General features: G+C 37.3%; 1 protein-coding gene across 4 annotated transcripts in view; it reads right to left on the bottom strand.

Moving 5' to 3' along the window:
* The window catches only part of cdc42bpaa (CDC42 binding protein kinase alpha (DMPK-like) a), a 72,292-nt gene that overhangs the window by 12,296 nt on the left and 35,340 nt on the right, over positions 1-24,656 (bottom strand). For 2 of the 4 annotated variants that reach the window (XM_016278081.1, XM_016278084.1), the window contains exons 6-29: positions 19,694-19,787; positions 15,564-15,764; positions 15,064-15,312; positions 14,830-14,909; positions 13,924-14,084; positions 13,689-13,811; positions 13,343-13,476; positions 12,089-12,331; positions 11,902-12,012; positions 10,829-11,076; positions 10,427-10,532; positions 7,583-7,707; positions 5,145-5,250; positions 4,831-4,979; positions 4,133-4,224; positions 3,945-4,021; positions 3,541-3,579; positions 2,829-2,948; positions 2,453-2,530; positions 2,031-2,136; positions 1,803-1,939; positions 1,442-1,581; positions 1,269-1,350; positions 922-1,141 (exon numbers count right to left, since the gene is read on the bottom strand). In XM_016278081.1, coding sequence (XP_016133567.1) covers positions 922-1,141; positions 1,269-1,350; positions 1,442-1,581; positions 1,803-1,939; positions 2,031-2,136; positions 2,453-2,530; positions 2,829-2,948; positions 3,541-3,579; positions 3,945-4,021; positions 4,133-4,224; positions 4,831-4,979; positions 5,145-5,250; positions 7,583-7,707; positions 10,427-10,532; positions 10,829-11,076; positions 11,902-12,012; positions 12,089-12,331; positions 13,343-13,476; positions 13,689-13,811; positions 13,924-14,084; positions 14,830-14,909; positions 15,064-15,312; positions 15,564-15,764; positions 19,694-19,787 — 3,221 coding nt within the window. The remainder of the gene's footprint in view (positions 1-921; positions 1,142-1,268; positions 1,351-1,441; positions 1,582-1,802; positions 1,940-2,030; positions 2,137-2,452; positions 2,531-2,828; positions 2,949-3,540; positions 3,580-3,944; positions 4,022-4,132; positions 4,225-4,830; positions 4,980-5,144; positions 5,251-7,582; positions 7,708-10,426; positions 10,533-10,828; positions 11,077-11,901; positions 12,013-12,088; positions 12,332-13,342; positions 13,477-13,688; positions 13,812-13,923; positions 14,085-14,829; positions 14,910-15,063; positions 15,313-15,563; positions 15,765-19,693; positions 19,788-24,656) is intronic. The other 2 variants (XM_016278082.1, XM_016278083.1) reach the window with 2 other exon arrangements.

The raw sequence follows: 24,656 nt of genomic DNA, 5'->3' as shown, positions 1-24,656 counted from the left end.
TATATATACACATACATTTATATGCAGGGGTGCACATACGTAAGTGGTGCACAGCTGCGCATGCACGACCAAAATAAAAAAATGTGCCGTTAATGCACAATCACTGTTAAGTGATATACAACAACTGTATAAGATTAGATTTCCATTCAAACTGAAAGCATAACTCTAGGCTACGTGCTACCAGTTTCAGAGCAAAATGCAACACGGTGACATTCATTGAAACGCCTCACTCTGCAGCACTAAAACCGGCAGTGCATATACTTACTTGCCGGCAACACGCAAAAATAACAGCTTGCTGATTTTAGGTTTGAAAATGTTGAACATTCACATAAAAATGTATTATTATTTTTTTATTATAAATTTTTAATATTAGCATTGTATTTTTTAAGTGTACTATAAATTAATTGTATTTTTACTTAATACTCATATTTTATTTTAAAATATAATTGCATTATCATTCATTTTATTTAAAAAATAAATAAAGTGCAATAACACTATTATTACTTATTTTTAATAACTATATTTAATGGGTCCCACTATGTCAGGGGTGGCGAACGTTGGTCCTGGAGAGCCGCAGCCCTGCACAGTTTTGCTTCAACCCTAATCAAACACACCTGAACAAGCTAATCAAGGTCTGAAAGGTTACCAGAAAGCTACAGGCAGGTGAGTTTTAATTAGGGTTGGAGCTGTACTCTGCAGGGCTGAGGCTCTCCAGGACCGGAGTTCGCCACCCCTGCACTATGTGCAGTGTAAGTACCAAACCAAAACTCCAGGTGCTCTCATGAAAAAAAATAAAAAAAATAGAATATATATATATATATATATATATATATTATACTGTATCTCTGCAATTACATATGGAATTCTTCACTATGACTGGAAACTAAAACCAAGATTAGTGGTACATGTGGTTGATTGTACCTATAATAGCAGCAGACTGTGTGGTTTTGATGAGAGGCAAGGTACAGTCGTACGCTTCTTTAGGGGCGTAAACAAAGCGTTCTTTCAGTTTGCTCTTCTTCAAGAGACGGTGCAGCTCGTTCAGTAGGCCGACCCACTTGGTTCTTTCCTGATCGCTGTCAGCCAGGATCAAGATGGAGCATTTCTTATTGCTGAATGAAGAGAGTTGTGACGCAGTGACCTGCAGAAGAGGAAGAGGACGACAACTTCCAAATGTATCACCTTTATTTTTCTTAAGTTACAATACAAAACTAATGTTATCAATATGAAGTTTTGATTAAACAATAACAATAAAAAAAAATCCTCACCCTAAAAATACAGGGAATGTCCTTCCTGTTCGCATGAATGACATCTGATGCCAAAACTGAGCTAACAGAAAATTCCTCATCCCTGAAACCAAAAGAGCGATTCAGATGTCATGCAAACGCAGTAATCAGAATCAAACACAGGCTCAGATGTTTGTTTTGAAGCCCTCGCTGACCTCATGTCAATGACCTGGTTCACCATGACACCAGGCTGAGCAGCTTTGCCCTCTGGGAGATCGTATAAGAAGAGTTTGAAGTCACAGACCACAGCGATGGCCCTTTGCCATCCCTTCTTCACACCTAATGGTTTGGGCACCTGAAAGAAAAGATCTCAGAATTAGTTCTCAACTAATTGGGAACTTTTTCTTAATATATATCCAATACAGCAGTATTATCTTTGGCAGCAGATACATATTACAGGATGAAATTATAACCTTCCAACTTATTTCTGCTCCATTTTTCAGACTAAATGTGTATCTGCTAATTGTTCCTTTTGATGACAAAACTTTCCTGGGAATTTAAACTAAAGCTTCTAACCTTGACGTGGCCCTCATAAGCTGTGCCGATGCCCTTCTGGGGGTCGATACCTAGAGGTCCTTTGGTTTGATCAGGAGGAATCGGACAAACGGCGGGAGCTTTGTCCGCACACGTCACATGACAGGAGAAGTTACAGACTGCAGGAGGAGGAGAACAAGGTGAATGCCAATCTTAACACTATTTACCATATCCATGACAACCTCAGCTGCTACCGTAGTGACCCCTCACCTTCACACGTACAGCCCTGTCGGATAAGTCCCACCATTAGAGACGTACACTGGTTACATTTAGTGGGCGCATTGAAGGTCTTCACCACAAACTGATGGGCTTTTGGCTAAAAAGAGCAATTTAGAACACTATAAATTACAGCATATCACAGAATATAAGATCTGGCTGATATGAAATGAAAGTCGACTCTTAAAAATAAAGTTTCTTTATTAGCGTCGATTTTTATCATGAAGAACCTTTAACATTCATATAACCTTTCCAATGCACAAAAGGTTCTTTACTTTTTAGATTATTAAAATGTTCATATTGGTGGTTCTATAGTATCATAAAAAAATAGTATTGTTAAATATTTTTTTTTTAAACCCTTATGGAACCTTTATTTTTAGGAGTGTAGGAGCAAAATAAATGAGTGAATGAATTACTTTAGGTGTGCTGTGACCAGAGCTCATGTATCCTGACCGCATGGGAGTTAGTGCACCTCGTTGTGGCTGATCTACCTGCTGGAAAAACAGTCACGGATATTAGTCACAACATGATACCATCCCAATAGAAACATTAAAGTAGCATCTGCATTGTCTCTTTTCTTGAATGAAGCCTTATAAGGCATCATAGGCATGATTTTGGCTTCGTTGTAAGGTGGCATCCGATGTATTTACTGTGGATAAGGCAATCACAGAATGCACAGAAGCAAAGTGTTGTTTCATCCACAGCGCCACTGGAATATACTAAGCGTCTAAGTCACTAAGTTTCAAAACAGAGTTTTAGTATTGTTAAGGGGGTCAGAAATTGAGAAGCCACCTCTTGAGACTCTATATCGCTGGTGGTTGAGGGTGAGCGAGAGTGGGAGGTGACCTGGGATCTTCCATCTTCCTCCCGGGATGGTGTGTTGGACAGGCTGAAGTTATCGATGGAGTCGATCTATTGAGAAGGTTGGAGAAAGGAAATGTTTAGAGAGCAAATCCAAACGTACCATGAACCATGAGCAGCAGATGGAAGACCCAAGACATGCCTGCTAAATGTAACACAACAGGCTGTTTGAAAAACACATCATGCACATTAGAGACAAGACAGAGGTTTAAAAAACATTTCCAAGACCCAAACACCATGTCAATAATGCCTGACAGCAAAGCAAAGCACTACTGAACACAAACGCCACATGTCTGTTTCACAAAAAGCTTCACAAGTTTTAGAAACAGCAAAAGCGAGTTAGAAGTGGAGTCATCGGTTGTGGAATGGAATAAAACCTCCATTGGTAATGCAAGATGAATAAAACAAAATACTGCATATGTATTAGCCACAGAAAGTGTCAGTTTGTAATCCAAATGCGCATGATGAAGACAAACTGAGGTAAAATGGACTCTGAATGTGACAAACAAGCATGAGCACTTGAAAGACCCTCTGGGAAATGTGGCTATGTAGCTTATGCCACGCAGACATGCATCAAAGTCACGCAATCCAATCAGTGTAGAGATGAACCACTGCACCAAACACTGCATCAAAAAGAGCTTACACGTCTGCCTTTGCCGGCTGGCCCACAGGCAGTGGAGCGCTTCATTACAGACAAAGACAGACAGATAGGAGGAGAGAAAGAAATAAAAAGAGAGCAAACAATATATGAACACAGAGAACAGGATTCATACACACACACGCACACTCGCTCGCTTTTAAAATTACTGTCTCAAAAGCCCAGAAGTAATATCGAGAATGTGTTTCAGCCAGTTTAATTTCAATTTAATCAACACTAAACCATTTAAAGAGAATATGAGAGGAAACAGAAATATCAATAAAACCATGTTTGCCTGAATAACAAAGGAAAAGGCAGACAGAATGAATTAATGTTACAAAGTCAAAAGCGATGAGTGCTTCGGCTGTGATCCTAAACTAAAGCCACATGTCAGTGCTTTAAATACCTACATCAAACTGATCCAGGGCCGAGGTCGGAGCATTGAGGAATGCCAGGAAGGAATTCTGGGAGTCTTGGTGCTTGACCCCTGAAAAACATAACATGAATTAGATGTTACATACAAGCATAAACCGTCTAAACAATATCAGGCCTGTCACTGAAATTTTGCCTGATTGATTTCAAATGTTTGTGTTCTTACCTTTAGACGTGCGCAGACTCTCAGTTTCCTGTTTCAGCCTCTGGATATCTGCCTGAAGGTCCTGGTTCTTCTTTTCCAACTCCTCCAGCTTGCTGTGCAGAAAAAAAAATCAGACACAGTATGATGAGCATAACCTGATTAATATGCCAACATATGGCCATTTTTAGATCATCAATGTTGGCTAAAGGTCAAATAACATTTTACTGAATTATTAAAGCCACGATGAAACAGAAGCATAGACAGATATTTTCTTCTGTATTGTGACACTGATCTGAGTGTACGAGATCATCGAAACAGAAAAAATGTAGGCTTGCATTCATTTGCCACCTTTTTTGAGTGCAATGTGTGATCAGATGGATCGAAGAAAAAAAAGTCGCCGAGCTTACATTTTACTGTAATAATGCAAGTTTGTGGGGGCGAGAAAATTGGAGTTACGATATTTTGATTACAAATTATGAAGTAAAAAAATATATAAATATGTAAAAATATATAAAAATACATAAAAATAAATAAATATTTGCATGAATGAATCGTTTGCAGTAAGATCAATAACATGCATCTAGAAAATACATAGGGTGAATTTTTATTTCATGCTGACTTAGATATCAGATATCTAAGTGCATTTTTAATTTTTCATGTTTTAAATTAAATTCAAATGTAATATATTGTAAGCTTTAAAGAAGAGATGCATGTTTTACCACTCAGTGGCCATATGCGATGCTTTGACTTTGTTGAGCTCATCCTGGATGGTTTGTTTGGCTCTAATCTCGGCATCCAGTGCAGACTGCAGCTCCAGACGCGCAGACATGTCCAACTTAGCCAAACGTCTCACCTTCCATGGCATGTCCTGGAAAACCAGAAGAAAACTGAATTAAACACCCACTGGCTCACAACGTACAGCAAGACTTGGTGCCATCCATACATTTTAAAGTTTGAAAAGATTGCTGTTCATTTCTTAAACTAAGCACCAAGTTAAGTCAAGATCAAAGTTTCACTGTAAAAGGACTCTTACAGTAGCACGTGCACCCAGACTGGCGTTCCTCAGGCCTTCCAGTTCGTCTGTCATCTTAGTGGCCAAAGCCTGCAGATAACCTCGAGCATCTTTCTCATCACTGACCCTGAGAGAGAAACACAGATGCACAGAACTGCACTTACAAAACATCACCACTAGATGGGCCCACGGCTACACAAATACCAACGGTTTGGTGCCAAAGGAGCATAAGTGCAATTAAAATTTATTTGCAATTATGCAGAGTAGCAGCGACCATAATGACCATTATTTTACCACTTTTTGGGAAATATTCATTCTATTTTAGGATTTTCAGCCACTGTGCATTGAAAAAAAAAACAACAAGAATGATTTTAGGACCTAGCAGAAGCTTCTGTCGGCCAGTTGCTTCAAGTTGTGGACTGAACAAGTTGAGTCAAGCTGATAAGGTTTATAATAGGTCCCCACCCCACTCCTTTCTGATCGATCATCAAGTTCTGGATTTGTGCATCCTGCAAATGATCTGATGCATTAGATGGCACCAATACATTTTGTATCACGAACACTTCCAAAAGCACAAGTGAGGTTGTTTTTGTAAATACTAATCGTCTATGTTTAACATAGCTTTTACTTTTGAGGATAGAAATGCCTGAAAAAATTATTAATAAAAGTGAAGAAAAAAAACTTATAGTGACATCTCCATCCCCGCTGAATTCACCATTTTAGTGTGGACTAAAATGGTGAATTCAGCGCATTATACTATAGGCTTATCTAATAATACAATTGTATTTAGCACTTTAGCAGACTGTATAGTAGCCTGCAATGCACTGCAAAGGCAAAATGCAGTAACTACACTAACAATGCCTAACAAAAAATGTAAATACATTTTCACATAGTTTTCTCCAGGGGTTAAATTGGGATTTGTTATGTGGGGGGGCTCTATGTTGTATGTATGTACACACTTAATTGTGAAGCGAGAGCGACCAGCCGGCAGAGGATTCTGTAGCCTTCCTCAAACAGTTATTTTCTGATTTACTTAACGAATACTGTGTGAGGGGGCAAGAAACGAGCCAAGGGAGGTCACGTACGGGACTCATAAATTAAGGCCAATATACGTGACGTCCCGGCTAATACGGGACGGTTGGCAACCCTAGGTTTCCCCTGCCTGTTCTAGCATCCTGGCGCACAGCAGCTGTCCACCATGTTGAAATAGTAAGGTTTGTAAGGTCTAAATAGTCTGGTTTTAAATTATTTTTGTACAACTGTCGATACCAATGCTCTAGCGCTCTCCTGATTGCCGGCCAAAATGGTGGAGTTTATAGAGTGCGTGACGTCAACCTCCAGAGCTATATACAAACAAGAAATGATGGCGGAAATGATACTTTTCAACTAAATTAAAATGCCAGAAAGTGCCAGTAGTGAGCGTTTAATTTAAGCGTTTTAATAAATACATTGACCGTAGCGAGTCATTGAGTCGTTCATTCAAACGATTCGTTCAAACGGCAGATTCATCAGATGTTTATGTATGGGCTAATGAAACTTTTGACTCAACCGATTCGTTCAAAACACGGAATCAATCAGCAATGAATCGGCTGGTTGCTGTAAGATGCGCTGAGTTTCCGCCTAAAATGTAAGTGACCTAATATTATTGTATTTGCTCATTTAACTGTTTATAGAACTATTAAACAGTCATAATGGTGAAAACATTGTGTGATGTTGCCTAACTAACTGTAGGCAACTACTGGGCTGTTATGTCAATTCATATTAATGAGTCAAGCTGATAAGGTTTATAATAGGTTTATAACTAACTGTATTTTAAATATAAAAGCAGCGCAACCTTATATTGTCAATAGATGCATTATATACAGTTGCTATATACACTATTCGCCACTTACTCTAAATGTAATAAAATCTGAAAAATACTTGCGTTTTGGTGTTTACATAGTTATTTTTGGTTACTGATGTTTTAATCATCGGGCCTAATGGTTAGAGAGTCAGACTCGTAACCCAAAGGTTGCGGGGTCGAGTCTCGTACCGGCAGGGATTGTAGCTGGGGCTCTCTCCCACCTTCAATACCACGACTGAGGTGCACTTGAGCAAGGCACCGAACCCCTAAATGCTCCCCGGGCGCCGCAGCAGAAATGGCTGCCCACTGCTCCGGGTGTGTGTTCACGGTGTGTGTGTGTGTGTTCACTGCTGTGTGTGTGCACTTAGGATGGGATAAATGCAGAGCACTAATCCCTAGTATGGGTAACTAGTGAAGTGACATGGCGTTAATGATGCGTTAATGTAGAGTCCTGGCTCATCCCCGGCCCAATTTAAACCCTGGTTTTCTCTCAATCTAAGCAGAGTTGAGCCAAACCTATGTGTCACACACAGTCTAAGAGAGCCGATTCCAGTTTTAGACATGAGAGTGAACAGCAAGGTAATAGTGTGTGTGTGTGTGTGTGTGCATTTCTCACCACTGAATGATTTCTGTGATCTGGGCCTCCCAGTGGGCCACACTCTCTTTCTTATCAGCCAGTTCTCTCATCTCCTCCTCCAGCTGTTTGTGACTGCAGCTCAACTTCTCAAACGACGACACCATCTACACACATACAAAAAAATATGTTATTGAATATATACACTACTGATCACTACTTAATTGATCACTACTTAATTAACACTTTCTATTCAGTAAGGATACATTAAATGTTACTGAAAAATGATACTTGAGCATCAAATCAGCATATTAGAATGATTTCTGAAGGATCATGTGACACTGAAGACTGAAGTAATGATGCTGAAAATTCATCTTCGCATCACACCAATACATTTAATTTTAAAATATATTCAAACAGAAAAATGCTTAACGACCCCATATAATAGTACATGCTTTTAAATGCATGAATGAATAAGATTATACAGAGCTTTCTTATGAACACCTAGTCATTCAGACTTGATTCTGAAAATGTAGTTTAGCACATCCCTGACCCAGTTACACATTTTATTTCAGTGAATGGAAAATAATCCTCATTTAAGGCTTTTACTCCTGCACAACCCAAGAAACACAACAGGATTGAAAACAGGTCCATTACCATGTCAGAAAATCACAAAAAAATACAGCAATTTGAGAGGTCAGATGCAATTATACGGACCAGAGAGACAGCGACTGGCTCTCATCAGAGCCCGCTGGATGAACCACCATGCCAAGCCACCCATGTCACTGTAATACCCTCCACATTTCCACCCCTACACCACCAAATGCTCATGAATAAGCATGACCCCCTCCATCTGCAACGGCTCGGTGGACTCCGCAGTAAATACGTCTGCTAGTACACGCATCTAGCCAATCTGATTTAGACGCGCTCTCTATCTTAAGCAAGAATTGGTGAGGTTGACCACCCTATAATTACGCTTGCATTATCCAAGGTTTTCATTTAACACTACGCTCTGACCGGAGCGCTGAACCTTCGCAGTGGTCCTCGGGAAAACCGTTCCAGATTCCTGTCTGTTGATCAGCATATTTCCGTGCTTACACAGGAGGGGGGGGCAATGACTGACTTCCCAGTAAAACATTGGCATGGTGGACCATATCTTCAGCTCAACGGATTCATGTAAAGACTCCACAAATGACAACGGCTTGTGTTTGTTCTTTCACAACTGAGTGCTGCCCTCCAATACCCAGATTTAATTCATGGTTTTAAAAAAGAGCATCAACTCTGACTGCTAAGAAGTGAAGCCTCCTGTTATCTTCAGTGTAATGACCACATCAAAAGCGACGTGGAATCTGTGACTTCAGGCTTCAGTAATACGAGAGATGGAGGTTGTGGTTTCAGGGTTGTGGGCCTATGTGTGGGGTGGCGTGTTAGCGTTACACAGCATCCTGGAGCCACAGTAGGGTCAAGTATCCAAGCCTAAAAATACTGGTGCGCCACAAAATGGAAGTACAGTTTTACAATATGCAGTAGCTACAATAGTTTGCACAGCAAAAGCGTCATTTAAAACTATGGAATGTCTGAAATAATCTAAAAGAATATAGGAACAGGATTTCAAAAATACGTGAGAATTCATTGTCGACTGTAATTCGAGAAAACTTAAGATGACAATACTCATCACACACTCTTCACATATTTCAGCTGGTTTAATATTGTGTGATATGATTAAAACCAAAGTGAAATGCCGTTTTCAACCCATTTCACTTTTATAATGTGATGATTGAAAACGAATATTCAGTGAGAAAATGTTTAGGGATAAGACTTGATTTTATTTATTGGAAATTATTGGAGAACAAGAGGGTGTTATATCAGAATAAAGAAAAGAGTGCGATAGCAATACGTTTTAAAACCCGGAAAAGTCAACAAATTTTTTAAAGGAGCACTCCACTATTTTTGAAAATAGGCTCATTTTCCAACTCCCCCTAGAGTTAAACAGTTGAGTTTTACCGTTTTCGAATCCATTCAGTCGATCTCCGGGTCTGGCGGTAGCACTTTTAGCTGTAGCTTAGCATAGATCATTGAATCTGATTAGACCGTGACATGATATTACGCAGCGCCTGAAAATAGTCCCAGCTAGGTAACTTCCAATAAGCCTATTTTCAGGTGCTGCGTAATATCATTGCACCTGCTGCACCCATAGTACGGCAGCAAAGTGTCTTAATTATTACGCCGGAATGAGAGTATTGTTCCTAGACATATGGCCTAGAAAATCACAACTTTTCATTTTCCGTCGGTCTTAGTACACGATGTAACTACAGAAGAGTCAAGTTTTAAATAGGAAAAATATAAAAACTCTTTGGTCATTTAGATGCTAACGGTCTAATCAGATTCAATTATCTATGCTAAGCTACAGCTAAAAGTGCAACCACCAGACCCGGAGATCGGCTGAATGGATTCGAAAACAGTAAAACTCAACTGTTTAACTCTAGGGGAGTTGGAAAATGAGCTTATTTTCAAAAATTCCTTTAAATGGGTTCTAGGTTAAATGCCTGAAATAAGGTCTGTGGTGAACACAGCCTCAAGATATTTTCAGGTTATATTCTATGATGAAATACATCAATAATACCCCCAGTCATCCCTGCAGCGCTCTATATGAGTTTCCTACAGCAATGCCTAAATAGCTATTGGTTTACTTTATCCAATTGCCTGTGGTGCCTCAGTGACATCAATGGAAACGCGAATTCATTTCAGAGTTATTTCATTTTAAAAACGATTACAGATACATTTTTCTTTGAAATAACCTGCATCAGCGCATTAAGTAAATGAACTGCTGAATTTCATGTTGACTTTAAGATATCATGACAGCCCTAGGAGTGTGTGAATGTTCACCTTGTCAAGTTCGCTGGAAAGTTTCTTGTTCTCCTCTGACTGCAGCACTCGCTCTCTCTCGTACTTCTGTTTGTAATCGGTCTCAAACTCCTCTCGTTCGCTCTGACTGTGAGGGTGAAATGATTTTATTGAACATCAGGGTTACTGCACTCAGCATCCAACATACACTGCAAACATACTAACACAAGCCAAACTACATAGCTTATTTTATGGAACATATTCTACGCTGTATTTTAATTTCTTCCCCTAAAGTCCACTTACAATGTTAGTCAAGGTTCCTTGCACCACAAACGACTGCAATTTAGTTTTACATGACCAATTTCCAAACTCTCTGACTCTTAGAATTATCAAGTCAAAAAATACATGGTGGTGTTTTAAAACAGCTAAAGTAAAGAACAGTACCTCTCTCGGCGGGTCTTCTCCAGCTTGTCTTTGAGCATCATGATTTCTTTCTTTAAGGTGAGCTGCTGTCCCTCTGACTCCCGTAGCTCCTTCTTCAGGTTCTTCAGTTCGCTGGCATGTTGCTGTTCTCTGCGTGACAGCTCTTCCTCATAGAACGTGGTCTTGTTCTCCAGGTCTGCTCGTAATTTACTGAGCTCCTGGTGCTGCTCAGATGATCCAACACTTGGAGAACGGCCCACCTGCTTCTGCTGCTCAACGACACAGAGAAAGTATAGAGATCATTTCAAGTTATGAAAGTATTAAATGCAATGACTGTTTTGTGAATGGAATGAATGAATGTAAACCTTCTCACGTTATAAAATATCTTAATAATTAAATAAATGTAAATAATGTATGAACTATAATAAAAAATAATGTAGTCAAATTAATAATGAATAAAAAAATGTATTAATATTAAAGGTAAATAATTTATGAATTTTTATAAAATGAATTAAAATTAATAAAACAAAAAATTAAAATAATATATTCCTTTTAATAATGCATTAAACAAATAATTAATAACCAACTAATTAATTAATAACTATTTATTTATATACTTGTATTAAAATAATTTATAAACTATAATAAAATACTGAATTAAAAAATGTAATTCATTAATAAAACAATTACTTACTCGTATTTAAATAAATGCTGAATAATTAAATAGTTAATTCAAATTAATAAAACAATTAATAAAAACACTTACATTTAAATAATTCTATAACAATACATTAATAAGAAATACAAAATAATGTAAATAATTGAAATTCAAATAATTAATAAACAACGAATTAATTATATAATTAAATTTAAATAATTTATTAATTATAATTTTACACACTTTCATTATTACGTGTAATTTATTGAACATTTGAGTCCTTTATTATATTGCAGTTATTGCCATTTAATAAAAGCAAGCCAAAAGATGCCACACTGTACTCCTATGTAAATGTTCCATGCTTGAGATGTTGCATTATTCCTAACACCCCCTTAAACAGTATTTAGAGAGAAAAGGTGTGTTTGGGTACACAAACCTTCATTCCCTCCAGCTCCTCTTCCAGCTGTCTGCTGTACTGCTCACTGCGTTCCCTCAGCTTCTTCTCTTTCTGAGTCTCAGCAGACCACTCTTCAGCCTGGGCCTCCATCTACACACACAGCCACAGAGTTTACACATATTTAATTAACAGACTCCTGCAATCAGCCATTCTCCTCCACACTAACCTCTTTCTTGGCCCGCTCGGCTTTGCGCACTTCTAGCCGTAGCGCCTCCACCTTCTGATTGAGGGAATCCATCTCCTCCTCTTTGTCCCGGAGCTGTCGGGAGAGTCGTTGCTTGAGTGACCGCAGCTCCGTCACCTTCTCGCTCACCTCAGCAAACTCCTGCATGGCCATCTTCCTCTGGCTGTCCGCCTCCTTCAGCTCCTTCCCTTGAGTCTTCAACTTCTCTGAGGATTCCTGCAGACCCTGAAGAAAAAACATATCACAAAGTTAAAACAAAAAAATATATAAAAGCAATTTATCAATTAAATAATTACATTTAAATTATTTATTAATTATACATTATCATAATAACGCATTACATAAAAAAAAAAACTTAAATTCAATTAAGAATTTATTAACACATTAACACACTTTCATACCAACATGTGATTATTGCTATCAATCTACTTATTTATTGAACATTTGAGTCTTTTATTATATTGCGGTTGATGTTGTTTAATAAAGCAAGCCAACAGACATAACACGGTACTCTTAATAATATATAATTTTTTCATAATTATAACAATAATAATTATTAGTATATTAGTAGTAATAGTAGTAGTAAAAACAAGTATAAAAATGACTAAACAAAGAAATATTAATATTGTAATGTTTCACTGTAAAATATATGAAAAATATTTATGAAAAATAGTAATATAATAATAATTTTACATTACAACTATAAAATTACAATACTAATATTTATGGCTTTCATAATTTTTTCACTTTCAAATGTTAAACCATCAAATTGTTATTTTATATAATGGTTTATATATACAGTGGGTACGGAAAGTATTCAGACCCCCTTAAATTTTTCACTCTTTGTTATATTGCAGCCATTTGCTAAAATCATTTAAGTTAATTTTTTTTCCTCATTAATGTACACACAGCACCCCATATTGACAGAAAAACACAGAATTGTTGACATTTATGCAGATTTATTAAAAAAGAAAAACTGAAATAACACATGGTCCTAAGTATTCAAATATTTGAACTTTTGTTAATAAGCATTTCTCAATACAAGTATGGGTTTAGTTTGAAACAAGCAGAGCACATGTATTTATTTAATTAAATTGCAGCCATTACGAACCGCACTAAGCCATATCACGATTTTGACTTTTGATTAATTGTCCAGCACTGTCAAACAAATCTCTGCAGCAAGGCACTTTGCTAATGAGAGGCATTGCTTATGTCAAGCTGCAATTAAAGTTGTACCTTCTGCAGGTCATCTCTCTCCTGCTTCATGCTCTTGAGCTGCTTCTCCAGAGATCGGATCTGTTTGGAGGAGTCCTCCAGATCTCTGTGGGCAGAACTGGCCTGTTCTAAGTGCTGCTCCACCTGTCCTGTATCTGAAAGGGGAGAAGAGGAGGAGAGAGACAAAAATATAAGGCAGAAGCACAAACAATAATGTGTGAGAGTAAAAAATATTGTATATATATATTTTTTTTCATTTGAAACAACTGTAAACGTCATGTAAAAAAAACAAATCTTGGTCAAAACTAATGTCTGGTTACATGAGACATTTGTGTAATGTATGTTGATATCTAGTGTTTGAGATTACCTGCAATCTGTTTCCTTAGCATTTCTAACTCCTCCTTCAATCCACGGATCTCAACTTCTCTGGTGGAGGAAGCAGGTCCGTCCCCGCTGGAGTATTGCAGAGCCTGAACCGTTTTTGTCGACTCTGAAGACCAGAAGACATTAAAGTTGTCAGCCAGGCAGAGAGCTAACTTTGTGGGATTGTTTCCACAGAAAATATACTAAAATGTCACAAGACACGTAAGACAGACAGACACCTTGTAGTTTGCGACTGAGCTCCAGCTTCTCCTGCTCCAGACGGCGGATCCTCCGTTCGTACGCCTCAGTAGCCAGACTGTCCTCCAGGCCGCGCTGCACAGACACATCCATTTGTGCAGGTGCCGCAGACTCCCGCAGGCAACCGCGGTCAGACAGTGTACTGCAGGAGAACAGAGGGTCAAATGATCACAACAGAGACTCATGAGGCTGGTTTTTGTTTTAACCTGACCTCATGAGGCTGTGTTAAAGGGGTCATATGATGCGATTTCATGTTTTCCTTTCTCTTTGGAGTGTTAAAAGCTGTTCGTGCATACAGAAGATCCGTAAAGTCGCGAAGATTAAAGTCTCAAACCCAAAGAGATATTCTTTATAAAAGTGAACGGTCATCCATGCCTCCCTAAAACGCCTCGTTCAAACACGCCCCCACATACCTACTTCACTGTGTGGGAAGATTTGCATAACACCGCACACGCAAATATTCAAGTGTGTGCAGCGCATTTCCTGAACCTGGTAAGGGGCGTAACATTTCCATCACATGTTTGAGGTATTCGGCCAATCACAACGTACTGGATAGCTGGCCAATCAGAGCACACCGCCCTTGTTAGAACGATGAGCTTTGTAAAAATCGACGCGTTTCAGAAAGGCGGGGCACAGAGGAGAAACAATAATGTACAGTATGTGGAAAAGAAAGTGTTTTTTTAACCTTAAATCGCGTACACATTTTATTACACCAAATACACAAAATAATGTTATTTTTAGCAATGTCATATGACCCCTTTAAACTGACTGGAAAACAACAGGAGGGTTAAATAGAGGGGGAATAGGATTGCAACACCATGCAGGCTGGATTTGAACCTGCATCTGTAGCATGATCATCTCAGTTGAGTTTTACAGTAATATCTTACCAGCTGCTGGTGTAGGTAAATCCTACAAATGGGAGATGGTGTCCTGAGAAGGCGGTGTGGGAAGGAGGTGGCATTGTCTCCTAAAACAGAGCAGGGATCATAGAATTATGTTAAAATCATAGCATTATGTTAAACGATCTGGGTTGATAAACCAAAGGTTGTGGTTCAAAGGTTCAAACTCAGCAATGAGTGATCTTATTAATGTAAGTCTAAAACAAAAGCGCAATATACAACCGTGTTCTTGAGGCAGTCGTCATCCACATCAAAGTTTGACGTGTCAGATGGGCTGCTGACTTCAGGGATGTAGGGGGCGTCACAGTTGCGGATGTTTTGCCAGTCAATGCCGGAAAAGAAGGGGTGCTGTTTGAAGTCCTCAATGCCGTTCTGACCCAGCCTGTGCTCTCTGCAGCAGATGAGTCTGCGGATCAGGTCTTTGGCATTTTCAGAGACATCCGTCACATGAGCAGGGAACTGGAACCGCTCCTGCGTGAAACACAATATTAAAGACACAATATTAGAAGGTTTTCATGACATTTTTTATATAAATAAAATAAAATATGGCTAATGAACTGACGAATTGCTTAAATTGGGTTTTGTGTGTTAGGTTTTCATGATACTATATGACTTTTAATATAAATAATATAATTAACCATATAACTTTATAACAACATAAAATAAAAATCACTGCAAAGCATAGATTATTGTTTTAAAATAATACTGCTATGGCTCTGTACCTTGTGGTTCATAATCTTGCCATACGTTTCCACCAGAGACTCTGCATAGAAAGGAGTTTCCCCGTACAGCATCTCATACATGCAGACGCCCAGTGACCACCAGTCACATTCCGGGCCATATTTCCCTTTCCCGTCCTCCATGGCCTGCAGGATCTCAGGAGAGATGTAGTCTGGAGTGCCCACAGCGACAGAGGACTGCACCTGTGAGAACAGAAAATGGACATCCTGGAAAGTTTGACTGAAGGAAAGGTTGCATATTGCACACAAAACTGGAACACATCTTCTTAATCTAACAAGATTTAAGCAGATCTTTGAATTTACACTTGCAGCAGTAAGGGCGTATCTATTTTATCAATTCTTTAGAACCAAAGTCGAGTTTACAAGGAACTGGTTGGCACAACACTCTTTTTAGGAATAATATATATTTTGGCAACCATAAGTTCCATAACTTTTAAATTCCCATACATGTCTTGCCTGGGATTTCTAAATTGCCTAAAATGTCCAGGGTTTGGCTTGGTTTTCCTATTGACGTGTGCTCTACAGTCTTCATGCATTATATGTCTTCATATTTGCATTGCTTTTTGAACCGCTCTCTGTAAATCCCACCTTTTTGCATGCCATGATTGGCTGATTATGTACAATGCCTGCACGCTATTGGTCAAACTACTTTTCAGTCATTACCGTATGACTGTTATGTCAAGTCATGTTATCAAGTATGAATACAAGACTATATATTCAAGAGCAAATGTACAGTATTTTCTGTTTTGTTCTCTTATTTAAGTCTTAAAGTCTGTACTAAAATGTTGTTATGTTCTGCTATTTTTCATGTATATTCTGTACAATCACTCACAGAGACTTTATGTAAGAAAAAGTCACTTTTCACAGAAATGTATATTATGTAAATACATTTTTGCCATTTAGTTAAGAGTCTGGCTACCTTTTAAAGATCTGTCTAGTTGTCTTTAAACTTTAATCCAAAAAAAAAAAAAAAAGTTTTACATTGTCAAATCAACTGACATCACATCACATCCTGTCAGTGAACAAGGTTGCAAACAAAGTAATCCCTGGAAATGTTTTTTTTTATTGGCACAACACTCATCACTATAAAATGCAAATGAATGACTCAAGCCATCGCATTGGTTGCAGCCAGCAGAGGTGGGCGTGGCTTAGGGGAACATGACGGTCAAAGTATTCAGATACACAAAGACCTCTCAGAACACAGACCGCACTGAGAGAGAAAAAGAGAGAGGTATCACTAGAAACCACTAATGAACGGGGGATGATTGGAGCTTTCTGGCCCGGGTTCAAGGGGGCTGAGCGGGTGGAAACCGTCTATAATGAAGCCTGTGGCAGATGTGTGCAGCTGGAAGAATTTATGGAAGTGAGGCAGTAAATTAGCTGCTCTCGCTGGCAGTGACACGCACTTTAAAACACACGGACATGTGAAGAGAGTTAGGCACACACGTGCGAACACGCAGAGACCACACTCACGCTGCTCTTGTCAGAAGTCGGGGGGATATCCTGCCGAGCTATCTGTGACATGCCAGAAAACAGCAGGACATATCAGATGAAATACTCACCCCTGCTTCAAAGACCTGTGAAATGCAACTCCGATCATAAACTGCCTTTCAAACCAAGGGTGTCCTCTGGGCCTCCCATTATTTTATATTAAAACAATGTGCCTGGAGAATAGAGCTGAAGCCCAATTTCATCAACGGATTTTATTTCGTCAAGCACATGTCCAAGCACTTCCCATGATAACACTAGGTGAAAGTTGTTGGGTGACCTAAAACACCTTCTGTATCATGCACTGAAACTATGAGAACAGGCGTTATTTTTAAGGACCGATTGACACACACAACCATCCAAAAGTTTGGGGCTGGTAAGATTTTAAAATATGTTTTGCTCACAAAGGCTGCATTTCTTTGATTTAAAAAAAAACAAAAAAAAACAGTAATATTGTGAAATGTTTTTACAATTTAAAAGAACTATTTTCGATTTTAATATTTTAAAGCGTAATTTTTTTCTGTAATGCAAAGCTGAATTTTCAGCATCATTACTCCAGTCTTCAGTGTCACATGATCCTTCAGAAATCATTCTAATATGCTGCTTTGCTGAACAAGATTCTTATTATTCTTATTATAATCATTGTTGAAAACAGTTGTGCTGCTTAATATTTTTTGTGGAAACCATGATACATTTTTCTCAGGATTATCTGATGAATAGAATTATGAATGTCTTTTTTCACTTTTGAAGCATTCATTTCATATATATATATATATATATATATATATATATATATATATATATATATATATATATATATATATAATGTGTTATTTAAATCGTGATATAAGTATTATCATGGTGAGTGCTCTGCTTACATGTCTGCTTATCCATGACCACTTCACGCAGTATATTAACGAGCCATATATTCTTTTACTCACAAGCTTAGTGTCTACATCTACAAGACAATGACAACCTCAGCAAACATGCACAAAAAATATATATATATATATATTAAAAAAATTAATTAAAAATTTTTTTTTTTAAACTTACCACCCCCAAACTTTTGAACGGTTGTGTAATTGAGCCAAATATTCTTTAGACAGGAAGTGAACTAAACTATGGGAAAACAACCAGATCTGAAACTGACCTCAAAAAGTATTTGGAAACTTACATCACACTTAAAAAATGTATGAATGTCATTGCATGAGATAGTCTTGGTTCCTGAAGCTTTTTTTTTTCATAAAAAAAACTAAAACAACAACTCTTCAGTAATGAGCTCTAAGGAACAAATCCAACCAGTTTCTAAGATAAATCACAACATTACAAAACTCTGATTTCTACGGAAGTTCTAAGCGGCCATGCATTTTATTTTTTTTCCTTCTTGTTTTCTCATTATAACGACTTATTTTCTCGTTATATCGACATAACGAGAGTTGTTTTCTCGTTATAACGACTTAATTTTCTCGTGATCTCGACAAATTTTTATTTAAAAAAAATTTTTTTTTTACAATGATTGTTTGATCTACTGTTGTTATACGAACTCAACTTTGACTCGCATCTGATGGACAGATAAACCATGCTTACTGTAGCCTAGGTCGTGGATATTTCAGCAAATTTTGCTTCGCCTAGTAATAGCGTCTACAATACAAAAATAAAGGCTGATCAATCACGGTTGATATTTCCAGAGACAGTACGCTAAACATTTTGTTTGTGTAATTAGCATGTTTAAATGGTCAAAGCAACACCGCAAACACAGGTGGAGCGCCTTCAGGATGCAGAACTATTCTAAAATCTTTTAGAGCTGCTTGGATTCAACTCACTTTCAATAACTAACAATAATGTACCTCAAAGAAGCACAAATAAAGATATAGGTGCAAACAGAATACAGCGACGTCAACCTTGGTTTTAACACAGAACGCGTTGGTGAAACTCATGCATCTAGCAAGAACTTAATACACAAAATAGTCATATTGATTCAAGCATTTAACATTTATGAATGAATTAAATGTCAGTAGCCTAATGAACAATACTGTACAAATTATAGCGATCACGAGGTAGGTCCTATTCTATCCCAAACGCGTACAGTAAAGTGGACATACAGTATAGCCTACAACACCCCATCAGTTATATTCAGGTCAATAGTGCCATCTGTTGGCGCAGTTTTGTAACTTAGAGAACAACTTTTTTTATGTCGATATAACGAGAAAATTAAGTCGTTATAACGAGAAAACAACTCTCGTTATGTCGATATAACGAGAAAATAAGTCGTTATAACGAGAAAACAAGAAGGGAAAAAAAAAATAATGCATGGCCGCTTAGAACTTCCGTAGATTTCAAGTGTCAAAAAGTATATTAAAAATTAGGGATTGAACTGCAATTCCATGAAATACTAGCACTGATGTCTTTCTATAAAAATGTTGTACATTTCTGTTGTAAAGCTTTCAAGTCAAGTTGTAAGATTTGTCTGACCCATTCCAGTATAAATAAGGAGACCCAGTTCACACTATCAGCTCTAAACAACAATCCCTAATGACTGTGTTTTCTGCTTCTGTGAAATATGACCTCCAGCACAATCTGGTGTACTGCGTATTCAATGATATCCGAACAGCTAACATACTAACCGTTCCGTCCTCCGTGAGTTTAAGACAGGAGCCGAAATCTGCGAGCCGAATGTGTCCGTTCACATCCAGCAGAATGTTATCTGGCTTGATGTCTCTGTCAGAGAGAAAACAGAAAGACAGATTAATACAAAAAGATCTATATGTTAACACAATATTGAATTAGAAGTTGTTGTTCAAAGCTGCCAAAGTTAAGGATTCATATCCTAGGTAACACTCACACTGATTACATTTTATGCTCAGCAAACCGTTTTGGATAAAAGTGTCTGTAAAACGCATTAAGGCAATTGTAAATATTGCTGTTATTTTATTTGGCTTACATTGAGCAAAAATCTTTTTGAGGCATGTTACGGAGACCTGAACCTGTCATTTGGAGGGCTGGATTAGTTTTAATAGTGTTTGGGAGGTGTTCGCTGCCCCGTCTGTGACCTGCCCATGGGGCGCTAAAAGCACAAACAAACAGGAATCAAAGTGTCACAAGTTCGTGTCTCCATTCCAGCTTATCTAAAGCTGTGTCAGAGAACATGCTCGCGGCGGGAGCGAAATACAGACAGTTCTTATTCTCCTGTACGCTCTTGCTCATTCGCCCCTACTGATCCAGGAGTTTGACGTGGAGCTGTAATAAAGGCGGAGTGAATGTTTGCGTGTGCCTTGTATAGACATGAATTATGACAGCACTCGTGAGGTGAGTTTCCTTCAACATCTCACCCGAACGGCTGCCGAATCCTGTAACAATGTTCAATGGGCAGCCAGCCATGGCAAAATTTATAATGAAAACAAGGTTGCACTAAGAACTGAATGGAAACTTGATAGTGTGAGCTATAAAAAAAAGGATCATATTCTACATTTTTGTAGAATTTTTATATTCCTGAAGTTTAAGAAATAAGTCTGTTCACACTGAATACAAACTGCTATAGAAATAGCAACCAAGCAATCAACAAAACTTCGTCACTTGTGGCAACGAGTCAATAAAAAACATGTCAAGTGTATTTAGATGAAAGTAAGCACATTGTGTCTGGATGAGAGACAGTGCTTTAATTTTAGTAAACCTTTCATAAAAAGCATAATTATTCCGTTCAATTTTTCCAACCTCTTTTAGACATTTAGAATTAAACAGTACGTTTTCTCTACAGCTTTTTTAGACTATTAATATTACAATATTATAATAATATGCAAATGACCAACAATATCATTCAAAAGTTTGGAGTAAGTTAAGAAATTAGCACTTTTATTCAACAAAGATGCACTAAATAGATTTTTAAAAAATGACAGTGAAGACATTTATAATGTTACAAAATATTTCTATTTCAAATATATGCTGTTCTGTTGATCACATTATTCATCAAAGAATACTGAAAAAATGGATTCTATAAGTATATAAGTTTTTCTACAAAACATTTAAGCAGCACAACTGTTTTCAACATTGATAATGATAAGAAATGTTTCTTGAGCAGCAAATCAGCATATTAGAATGATTTCTGAAGAATCATATGATACTGAAGACTGGAGTAATGATGCTGAAAATTCAGCTTTGCATCACAAGAATAAATTACATTTAAAATACATTCAAATAAAAAACATTTACATTTAATTGTAATAATATTTTACAATTAGGGATGCACGATATATCGGCCACCATATCGGTATCGGCCCATATCGGCTCATTTTTTCTGTTATCGGTATCGGCCTGATAAGAAAATTTGGCCGATATCTTAAAGCCGATAAATAATGCATTATTTCCTTCAGAGACACTTCAGATGCGCGCTGTTCGTTTGCAGCCTTTTGTGCAATTGTACATTGTAATATTGTGTTTATTTGATGTATATCTGATTTATCTCATATAGAATGCGTTTGGTTAAGTTAAAAGAGCGCTTCAGTTTACCAGTGATCATCTTTAGCTCAGCACACGCAGCCCAAACAGCAGTGCACAACATTAATAACTATGATTGGGAATGTCATGTATATAACAACGATTTTGATTTCACGATTCAATTTTCTCACGATTTTTTTTAACAAAATGAGATTGAAGACATTACACAGTAAATGAAAAGGTGTCGTTTTATTAGGCTATTGCTACTCGTTTCTTTGTGAAATTGACATAAAACTAAATAGAAATTTTAAAACAAACTCCAAATCAAACAAGTAAGTTACACAAATAAAAGAAGTCTCTTAATATGAACAAACTAAGGCTTTGTCTGTGCTCTTTCCATTTCAAATTAGAGGATTTTAATCATGAACCAAACAAAGATGCAAAAGCATGAGTAGTTTTTTATCTAAATTAGACTGTATAATTTCGAAATTTGAAGCAAAATTTTGTCAAACTATACTACATAAAACATATCTGAACGAGACAGTAGACGAACTGAATGAGATGCAGATTCACTCTCTGACAGCAGGTGGCGCTTATGAACAGCAATGATACAGTGTTTCCTGGGTTAACACTGTAAACAAAGCAGAGCTGCGCTTATGAACGCTACTTTAATATGCATTGTTCAGAGGCAAGATGAAAAGAAAATACCACGTAAACTTTTCTAAAGACAGTCAGTTCCCCTCAGAAATACATTCATATAAAATCCTACTCCAATTGTATCGCGATTTGTTTGGCATCTCAACCGATTTGAATCAGCACATATTTGAATCGATTTTCAACCGGCTCCCGGTTAATCGTTACACCCCTAATTTTTACTGTATTTTTGATCAAATAAATGCAGCCTTGGTGAGCATAAGAAACTTTCAAAAGCTCTAAAAAAAAACAAAAAACAAAAATAAAACTTACAGACCCCAAACTTTTAAATGGGAGTGTATAATAAAATTAATTTAAAAAAATGTAAAAGCAGCATGAAACATTTAGAAGAAAATGGCACTGTATGTAAGTAAACAATGGCACGTTACATTTTTTCAGCGAATTATTGCTTTAATGTGCTATTGGGTATGACATCACAGCCATGACAATCTCTAAATGCCTAATTTCTGCAGTTTAGTTTCAATAAATGTTCAGGGTGAACTGGGGTTGTGAACTACAGAGTATTTCATATAAAAAAAGCAACATTTTCCATGAAATGTCCCCTTCAAAACACTCCTGCTGCGACTCCATGAATCAGCACATATTTGAATCGATTTTCAACCGGCTCCCGGTTAATCGTTACACCCCTAATTTTTACTGTATTTTTGATCAAATAAATGCAGCCTTGGTGAGCATAAGAAACTTTCAAAAGCTCTAAAAAAAAACAAAAAACAAAAATAAAACTTACAGACCCCAAACTTTTAAATGGGAGTGTATAATAAAATTAATTTAAAAAAATGTAAAAGCAGCATGAAACATTTAGAAGAAAATGGCACTGTATGTAAGTAAACAATGGCACGTTACATTTTTTCAGCGAATTATTGCTTTAATGTGCTATTGGGTATGACATCACAGCCATGACAATCTCTAAATGCCTAATTTCTGCAGTTTAGTTTCAATAAATGTTCAGGGTGAACTGGGGTTGTGAACTACAGAGTATTTCATATAAAAAAAGCAACATTTTCCATGAAATGTCCCCTTCAAAACACTCCTGCTGCGACTCCATTTGAGAGCTGAGGAATGAAAACAAAGAGTACTTTCGTGGTCTACTACAATTTATTGTCATAACTGAGGACTCTTCCAAAAAAATCAGCACGGGAAGCCATGGAGACTTCCTCACAGGGAACGTCTCTGGGCACATTAAAGAGTCTGTGCAGCTGTACGAAACGGATCGCTGATTTTATCGTTAATACGGCAGCGGAAACATAACATTTGTCCCAGATGAGGACCTGTGTGGATTTGGCCCATGTGTGGGTACAGGCACGGCGCTGGTTTGGACAGCCGCATTAGAGGCCGTGTTTATTTGTTCCACCCCACTCCGGCTGCTTTCCCTCCATGTTTACACAGAGGCAGAGCTACTGTGAAGGGAGGCCGCCTCAGGAGAACAGACAGAACCGTTCACATGCAACTGACTAACGTGACTCATCTGGCGCTCAAGTTCAGGGTCTCCTGGAGTCTGTTCTGGGATCAGTGGAAAATGGTGATGACACTTGAAAAATACAGTTTCACTTCTAACAATCAAAATGACAACAAATGAAAAACATATGCACATCGACAAATCAACGTTTGTATACTAAAACTATTCTCAAAGAAATATTTCCTCCAGAAAAAGAGGACAATATAATACATTTCTTAATTGTACTTCATATTCAAGATATGAAAGATTTTTTAACGACCAATGTTTATTATCATTATGTTTAAGAGCCCGATTCAGTGTTGCTACTGTTAACTGAAAACTATTACGTCATAGTAAACTATTACTTACATAATATAAATGATTACTTCTTTTAATATAATGATCATTGTATAAGCTATTGGTATCAGGCCAAATTTTTTTGGTCAACAGTGGTCAATAAAGACTCAGCGGACATTATTAGAAAGAGCTGGAAGCAAACAATAGAGAATGAGAGAAATGAATCCCTATAGACCGTATTCAGCTCATCTCCCACTATAGAAATGACCATCATTAAAGAGCTAAAGTTTCCATCCAAACTAAATCAACCATCAAAGGAGTGGTGTTAAAAAAAAATCCCATTTTCAGTCACGATACACTTTCCAAAGCAGCTTGAACACATCTAATATAACAAATAGGGATGTAACGGTATGAAAATTTCCTATCACGATTATAGTGACCAAAGTTATCACGATTATCAATATTATCACGGTTTTGTTCAAATTAGATGAAAACGTTCAAAAAGAACTGATTCACACACTGAAAACATTTCAATAAGTTTTATATTTGAAAATCAAAAAACAACAAATACAATTAGCAGCTATATGCACTTTTTTTTAGCATAAACATTAAATTAACATTAACATGAAGTCCTAATAATAATAATAATAATAAATCACTTGTGTATATATATATATGTATATATATATATATATACATATACATATATA

Source organism: Sinocyclocheilus grahami, unplaced genomic scaffold, assembly GCF_001515645.1.
Source record: "Sinocyclocheilus grahami isolate Dianchi unplaced genomic scaffold, SAMN03320097.WGS_v1.1 scaffold118.1, whole genome shotgun sequence".
Taxonomy (NCBI): Eukaryota; Metazoa; Chordata; class Actinopteri; order Cypriniformes; family Cyprinidae; genus Sinocyclocheilus; species Sinocyclocheilus grahami.
The sequence above is the reverse complement of the archived record's forward strand: the minus strand, read 5'-3'. Positions and strand labels throughout refer to the sequence as shown.